This window comes from Cyprinodon variegatus, unplaced genomic scaffold (genome assembly GCF_000732505.1).
Source record: "Cyprinodon variegatus isolate N-32 unplaced genomic scaffold, C_variegatus-1.0 Scaffold339, whole genome shotgun sequence".
NCBI classification, from domain to species: Eukaryota; Metazoa; Chordata; class Actinopteri; order Cyprinodontiformes; family Cyprinodontidae; genus Cyprinodon; species Cyprinodon variegatus.
The window spans coordinates 31,103-39,871 of NW_015150792.1; the positions used below are offsets into that span (position 1 = coordinate 31,103).

Sequence of the window (8,769 nt, forward strand, 5' to 3'; positions counted from 1 at the left end):
TTGTATAATAATATTTAATTTCTGAGAGTCATTCTGGTCCGACAGTCCATACCAGTAGATGGCGGAAATGCATCAATTTGTTGTCTGTCAACCGCCAAAAATTTCAAAGAAGAAGAAGATGACGACGTCATCCGGGTGAGTTCAACAAGCTGCAAAACAAGGAAGCAAACCTCACTCCGGTAAAAGTAAATGCCTCCCTTATAGCACAGGTAAGAAACCACTTGAATTGTTCGTTTATCTGACCTTTTTAAATGTCTTCCCTCATTTTATAGCCGGAAAATACATAAATAAAATAAAAAAACACCAACATGCTAGCACTTTGACAGCCTTCAAACTAGCTTAGCTTCTGCTTTCACTTTCTAGCTTTACATGACAGCGCTGAACAACAATGTAGAAACTTCAGGTAAAGTAGACATTAAATAAAAACTCCGTGACAATGGCGCTGACAGCTGTTAGCTTCGGTATATCAGGTTAGAACATTAGTTTGACACTTTGGTCAAACTGATAAGCTTTCCTCTAAGGCTGACAGAGCTGCAGCAGTCTGTAGGCCCTGCTGGATTTATTACTGGCAGCCGGAAGACAGACTTCATTCCTGAAGGAAAGAAAAAAATCAGGTAAATATTAACCGACTTATCTCACTTAAAGTGCGTTTTAAGAGATAGTTCAAGTCTGAGGACTCTGATCCTGATAGTGAAACAAAAGAAGTGTGATTAAATTATAAAAGCTTTCAATAGGATTTCAGGATTATATTTAATCTGAAACAATTTGAAGTGTATTCCTTTATATGGCACTCAGAGAAATACTTTGAAGATCAACAATTAAAGCCAATAGTGTTATTGGAATCCAGGACAAGACCTTATTATCTTTGTAACATTCAAAACATCTGGATATTTTGATTGCAAAAATTAATCACAATCACAATGTAATAAGAAGAAACGCCAACCTGCCTGAATATAATAAGAAAAATAACAAAAGTGCTTCTATAAGAAATTCATGAAAACACTTTGAGAGTTAAAGACTTTTTTTTTTTTTTGATACAACATAACCTTAGAGGCATTAATGCTGATACTTGCACTCATATTTTTTTTGTTATAAACCTAAATATAATTGTTAATATTAACTTTTTAACTTTACTTTTTAACTTTTCAATGAACTTTTTACCTTTTTTTTCTTGACTTGTTAACTTTTTTTCAACTTAATTTACAGTAGGTAATATATCATTTAAGGGCTCATCTAATTGATCAATTTATGCTTCTGATGCATTGCCTCCCAAAAAGCAAAACCGGCCCCGCCGGAACAACCCCCCCGCCCAAAAGGTCCGCAAACAACAGTGCAAAACCAAAAAAAAATCCTGACTACGCGTCGGATGGTCGCAAACCCGGACCTCAAGCAGAAATACGCAGACAAAAAGCAACTGTGATTGGTCCTTGTTATGCCTTTCTGGCTGTCTGCGTGATCACTTTGTTCACTGTTATTACTTCATTTAGTGATTAAAACTCACTGCAGTTCAGGACTTGGGGCAAAGAGGGAGTGGCCTGGTGCGGAGGTTACGGATTAGCGGACTGTGGTCTGGATCTGGACCCACCTGCTGGCTAATCCAGACCCAACCTGATTTAAAACATTCATAAATAACCGCATGTTCTCCGACGTCAGTGTCTAACTTTATTTGCGCCGCTTCTCCTGTTAATAAGGTAAAGCCCTCCAGAGCGCCCGGGACCAGGCTACACGTGATACAGATTAGCCAATGAGCTGCTGTCAGTCTGGGTTGCTGCTGCTACTTTTAGACACAGCAGGCAAACCTGTGGCAAGCCGGGCGATGAGAAAGAAGGAGAAGATGATGAGAAAAAGAGAGCAGAGAAAGTGTGGACTGCTGGAAGAACTGTGGTGAACTGGTGAAAGAAAAGTGAAATGGTGCTAAAAGATGACCCTGCACATTTAGAGGATGTTTGGTTCAACCTGCTGCTGTGAAGCAGGATTCTCCACCATGAACAGAAACAAAAATAAATATGAATCCAGACTCAAAATGAGCTCCTTGAAATGTTCTTTAGAATGGCTTTGTCTCCATTAAGCCCAGGTTTAAAGCCTTGCAGGGCAGCATAAAGCCCACTGCGAACATTAAGAAAGGAAAAAAGAAGGAAAAAATAACGGTTAGTTCAGGTGTTTTAGAAAATATGTGAATCAGGAAATTGTCTTTATACCAAACTGAAGGATTGTTCAAATTTAAAAATGGGAAAATGTTTTATTTTATTTTATTTTTTTTTAAGTGTATAATGTGGTTGCATAGACACCTTATTTTGTTTCAGTGTTAAAGTCTGTTTAATGTAACAGATTATAATAAAAAATGTCTCCGGACCTTTACTGGTTGATTATTTTCTTTTTTTGGACCCTGTTGATTTTTAATTGGTTACCCCTGCAATAGCAGTTAGAGCAGTGCTCTTGTGCTCTGAGAAGGTTGCAAGTACGCAGTTGATCATCACAGCCTGCACTCTGGGTCCCTGAGCAAGACCCTTAATCTCAAACTGCTCCCCAGGCGCCGCACGATGGCAGCCCACTGCTCCCCAATGGGATGGATAAATGCACAGAGTGAATTTCCCCCATTGTGGGACAACAAAGCGATTTACATTTCAATTAAGGAGTTTTATGTTTATGCTAAGAAATAAAGATAATTTTTCTAATTGATTAATTTGTCAATTATTCTTTCAATTAATTTATATACATAGCAAATAGTTTGTCAAATATATTTTATACAGAATTTGAAGCAGGTGAAGCTCAAACTAAACCATTTGAGGATCTGGATAGAACATGTTGACGAACAAAAACATTTTTCCATCTTAAAGTGAAAACGTAAAAAAAAATGTATACTATTTTGGTATAATTACTCCTATGTGTGGGTTGCTCTAATAGATAATGGTATGTTTTCTATACCCCTGACGACGATTAATACATTACTAAATTTATTGAAGATTATCGATAATTGATTGATCACGATTAATCTTATTAGTTGTTTCAGTCCTAGTCTCCTTATCATAGTGTTAATAAGTTTTAGATCTTCCTGAATGTATCCTAATAATTTCCTCATGGTGTCTCCTTTTGTTTTTTTTCACTGCTGGAGTGCTGTTTAGTGCCTCGAACCTTCCAAAGAAGTAGTTTAGTGCATTTTAGGAAGTCAGCATCAGCTGGAGGGTGTGTTGTTGTCTGTGATTGCCCGTATGCCTCGCCACATCCTCTTGGTGTTGCTGGCATTGTGGAATAGATTTTCTGGCTGTGGTTTTGCTTCGCTGATCTGATGGCACGGTTCAAGCTGGCACGGACCGTCCTCCGTGCCTCTTTATGACCAGACTTGAAAGCTGAGTTCCGTGCTTTTAGTGATTTCTGAACCTCTCCGGTCATCCAGGGTTCTTGGTTGGCCCGGGTGATGGAAATGTTCTTTGTGATGCTGACATCGTCAATGCATTTGTTGATGTAGGCTGACACAGTCATGGCATACTCATCCATATATAGATTTTGTTGTAATAAGACATTGGTTGCTGCAGCTTTGAACATGTCCCAGTCTGCAGAACCTGATGAAACCACTGGAACCAGCAGCACGGGGGCTTAAAGGAACAGAGAGGGATCAGTTCTGCTGTACAAAATTTAAAAAAAGCTCAGATGCATTATTAAGTTTATATGACGGAGCATTAGGGCCAGGTTAGAGATTTTGTTTTATTTTTTTTTTATTTTGAGAATAAAGTCGTGATGTTACGAGAGTGAAGTTGTGACGTTACCATAATGACATTATGGCAAAAAGTCCTCATACCATAACCCGTTACAGAAAGAAAGCTTCGAGCTCCGACCAGCATACGTCGGCAAAACGGAAACCTGAGTCCACTTTGACATTCTGCCCAATTTGATGCTGCTGCTAAAAGATTTCCTTATTTGTCCAACCTGAAGCCAAAGTATAACTTCACATGATGCTCCACATTCCTCATTTTAGGGAAGACAGTGCTTCTTGTAAAAACTTTCATGAAATACAACTTGTTTCTCATAAGTTTAGGACTTTATTCTCTTAATATTACGACTTTATTCTCGTAATGTTATAACTTTATTCTTGTAATTTTATGACTATTCTCGTTGCCACTTTACTCTCGTAATTTTACGACTTAATTCTCGTAATTTTACGACTTAGTTCTCGTAATTTTACCACTTTGTTCTCGTAATTTTACCACTTTATTCTCGTTGCGACTTTATTCTCGTAATTTTATGACTTAATTCTTGTTATTTTACGACTTTATTATTGTAATTTTACGACTTTATTCTCGTTGCGACTTTACTCTCGTAATTTTATGACTTAACTCTCTAAATTTTACGACTTATTCTCGTAATTTACGACTTTATTATCGTAATTTTAAGACTTTATTGACAAAAGAGCAGAAAGAAAATCTCTAGCCTGGCCCTAATACTCCATCGTAAGATTAGAATCCAACATAAAAATGAAAAGATATAATTCTTGCCTCCAGACAGTCTTAAACTGAGAGCAGCATGTTTGTAAATGTTTCNTTTACCACTTTATTCTCGTTGCGACTTTATTCTCGTAATTTTATGACTTAATTCTCGTTATTTTACGACTTTATTATTGTAATTTTACGACTTTATTCTCGTTGCGACTTTACTCTCGTAATTTTATGACTTAACTCTCTAAATTTTACAACTTATTCTCATAATTTACGACTTTATTATCGTAATTTTACCACTTTGTTCTCGTAATTTTACCACTTTATTCTCGTTGCGACTTTACTCTCGTAATTTTATGACTTAACTCTCTAAATTTTATGACTTATTCTCGTAATTTACGACTTTATTATCGTAATTTTAAAACTTTATTGACAAAAGAGAAGAAAGAAAATCTCTAGCCTGGCCCTAATACACCATCGTAAGATTAGAATCCAACATAAAAATGAAAAGATATAATTCTTGCCTCCAGACAGTCTTAAACTGAGAGCAGCATGTTTGTAAATGTTTCTACAGACTGAAGATGGTGGAATTTTTTTATGGGAAGACAAAAATTCATTACCTGTGTGGCAACAAATAAACTTTAATCTCTCCGCTTGTTGCCGGTTACCAGGACAACCAGTCTCAAAAGCTCAACGATGTTTTATTTTTTAACACGTTTAATTTTACTTTAACAGTGATGATATGATGAATCTATCTCAGTCATCAGTGGAGTTGTTTTGTTTATTGAAGTGTAATTCTGTGGTCTTTCAGGATGTCTGCTGTAAGCTTGGAGGAGAGGACGGTGGAGGTGTTGGAGCTCCCTGGAGGAGTGGATGAGGAGCTGCTCTACCTTTACTTTGAGAACAAGCGTCGCTCTGGAGGAGGTCCGCTGGAGTCAGTGGAGATCAAGCAGGACCGAGTGGTGCTGGTGTTCGAAGAGGCAGAAGGCAAATCATTACAACCTCTATTAGCTGTTTCTTTTATGAGTCAAAAAAAGCAGCTCTGACTTCAAAAAGTGTTTCTGTTAATGCTTTTAGATTTGCTAGTTGCACATTTAAAAATTAATTTTAGTTAAGTTTTTCCTGGGACATCTTTTTAAATGTTAAACTATTATTTTTGGATTGAAATTAGGTGAAAAATGTATATTCTGTATGAGTCTTAAAATGCAGAGCTGACTTTCAGCTAAATGCTTTTTAACAAGCAAATTTAACAACTCATACTGAATTATGGAAACTTTTTTTTGGGATGTCTATTAAAAATGAAATGTCAAACCTGTTTTCAGCGTTTTAATGGAATAGCAGATGTTGAATGTTAAATCAGCCCACGTCGTCGTTGAGCTTTTCCAAAACAATCGGCTTATTTTACTTAAACATTTGAATGCAGCTTCCCCATATAATCCACCTCTGAAACGCAGCTGGCGGCAGCTTCAGCTTTCAGATGATTATATTTGTCACCACTTCTCCAATGAAGCAGACTGGCAGTAAAAAGAAAAACTGAACTGAATTTCTGCATCATTCATTCTAAACAGGAGGATTTTAAGTTGCCTACTGATGAGGTTTATCAACAATTGGATTGAACTGGAAACGTTTAGTTGTCCTTTTTTTCAGAGCTAGTTAGGAGTTGTTTTAATTTATTATAACCATGTGTGGAGATAAACTTTAAAGTTGTAGGGAAGTCATATTTAAATGTCATATCATTCTGGCTTAAACATGTATGTAAATGTGCTCTTTATCAAACGATATTCCCGTCTAAAAAGAAAAGGCAACGACTTATTTGGTCAAAGACATGGCTGAGCAAACGTGGCTACTACGGTCTGTGAATTTTACAGAAAAAAACAATTTTCCTGGCACCCCTGCCATGCTTCTGTGTTTACATCTGAGAGGAAGAAGAAGAACAATCCTTGTTTGCACCCTGAGCGATTTGCCCACGACGGCCGACTGAAAATCAAACATGTTTGATTTTTCTCCCGACCTCACGATTCCTGATCGTGAGAGACTGATCGCCCCTCGTTACCCCCTGTACTCTACACCACGCACAATCCGGCTGAAAGTCGGGTGGATCAAGAAATTCTCGTATGACTGGAAAGTTGGACCGAAAAGGGCAAATTAAACGCACAGTGTTAGCCCGGCTTTAGGTTGAATTTTTTTCACAGAAGCAAAGAAAAAAAAGTAAGGCTGATCCCTAAGACTAGATTAGAAAATAAGAAATGGGAAATGCTCAAGGCTGAAGTTTGTTAAAATGGACTTTCTACTTCGTCAGACTCGTACGCCCGCTTTCTTTTTTTTTTTCTTCCCCGTTCTCCTCACACTGCTTTCTGGTAACTTTGCAAAAAGAAATAATCTGAGAAACATCAGGTATTTATTGTTGTGCTGTGCTCAGATCTTAACATCATCGTCTCTGCTAATTCCTCTTGTATTCTTCCTTTCTGTCGACAGCTGCATCCAGGGTGCTGTCGAAGGGGCATCATGTGGTGCATAACTCAGAGCTGAGCGTGAGAAAGCCTCCATCCAAGGACCCATGTCGGCTTCTGCTGCGGGGAATCAGCCCCTACACCAGCGCAGAGATGGTGGAGCTCTACGTGGAAAACATGATGGATCTCAACGACACGGATTACACCCTGATGCCGTCACCAGAGGGCAGCTTCTTCCTCATCCACCTCAGCCAGCCGTTATCCAAAGGTCAGATAGGCGGACATTTTTACTGCCATGCATGAAAAAGTTACTGTTTACAAACCCGCCTTTCTCCGTATAACCATATACACCATGGATCACATCACAGGGTGTATTTGGAGGGCTGTATACTGAAATTTACAATAGAATAAATAGAAAAACTTTTATTTGTGTATTTACATGATTCAGATACTAAATATATCTATAAATTGTAAAATGCACTTTTAAATGATTAAATGTCTCATTAAATAATTAAAACTACATTTAAAGTGATCATTTAACTGATTTAAATTAGAATTTAATGGAAAAATTAAATAAAATTATGAAAATACATTATATATAATAAAAAGAATAACATTAAAACTAAATTATTTCAAAATAAATGTAATTTAGAGTAGGTAGGTTAATTGATTAAATTGATAACTATTTTCATTTGTTTGTTATGAAATATGATTATTTTACTATAATTTTCCAAAGTTTGAATTTCATGAAAATCAGTCGCCTCCCAGCAGGGATGATTTAAAACAAAGATCGTTTTTAAAAGCAAAGTATGTCACTTTTCATTTTTATTACAGCATTTAAGGTAGAAAAAAAACATCAATTATTCATATTTGTTTGAGAAAAAAAATCAGAGATTAGTTTTTTAAGCCCTAATAAAATTCCATCAATTAATTTTCTATAAATATAAATACAGTTTCTGCGCTGTAATCTTTAGTTATAGGCTTTAGTGTCTGCTAACTCCGGCTTAAACTGAGGTTCTATATTTGTTTTTTTTTTTAGATTTCCAGACGCTGAGCGCAAGAATCTCCAAAAGGAAGCTGGACGGGTCCGAGGTAACTCTGGAACAGATTATCCAAACAGATTCTGTTTTGGTGGAGAACCTGCATCCCGGCACCACAGCAGAGCTGCTAACGTTGTACTTTGAGGGCGAGCGGGGCGGGAGCCAGAAGGTGAAGGAGGTCACTGTTCTCACAGAGGGAACAGCCAAGGTCACCTTTACACATTACGAGTGTGAGTAGAAGAGATGAAAATCACCGCTTTTGGTGATAAACCCATGTTTGCAGATATCGCAAAGTCTGAGAATAGATTCCGTTAAAGAATCTGGATTATTATAAACTTATGGAGTGAATTCTGTTCCATTATTGTTGAAGAGAACATGTTTTGTAAATGGAAATTAAAATAAATGCAACCCAAAAATGAAAAAAAAAAAAAAAACTTAAAAAAGAGGAAATAAGTTTGCTATTTACTGAAATAATTTAATTTCCTTTTTTTTTTTTTTATTTAAAAAGAAAATTTTTCATATTTTTTTAAATAAAATGTAACAAATGTTTTACTTTTTTACATATGCAAATATATTTTTAAAAACTGAGATTTTGTATTTTTATATTTTATTTTTTGAACTTTATTATTTTTATTTTTATGTTTTCCAGATTCCATATTTGTATTTAATTTTATTTTTTTGTCAATTTATTTATTTTTTTTCTAATCGTTTTTTCCAGATCATTTTCTCTTTACTTCTGAGGACAGGCTTTCCTCAGGAGTGAGGAGCAAAGATGCATTTCTATTGGTCTTCTGGACATTTTTAAAACCTTTGACAATCAAAAAAAAGTTTTCAGAGTAATTTTCTGTT

The 8,769-nt window shown here is 36.2% G+C and overlaps 1 protein-coding gene across 1 annotated transcript in view; it reads left to right on the plus strand.

The window, feature by feature from the left end:
• The first annotated feature begins 111 nt into the window (after positions 1–111).
• Positions 112–8,769, plus strand: part of parp10 (poly(ADP-ribose) polymerase family member 10) — a 22,793-nt gene continuing 14,135 nt past the window's right edge. The window contains exons 1-4 of the mRNA XM_015385442.1: positions 112–209; positions 5,242–5,417; positions 6,906–7,148; positions 7,920–8,150. Of these exons, the coding sequence (XP_015240928.1) occupies positions 5,243–5,417; positions 6,906–7,148; positions 7,920–8,150 (649 nt within the window). The 5' untranslated portion in view covers positions 112–209; position 5,242. The remainder of the gene's footprint in view (positions 210–5,241; positions 5,418–6,905; positions 7,149–7,919; positions 8,151–8,769) is intronic.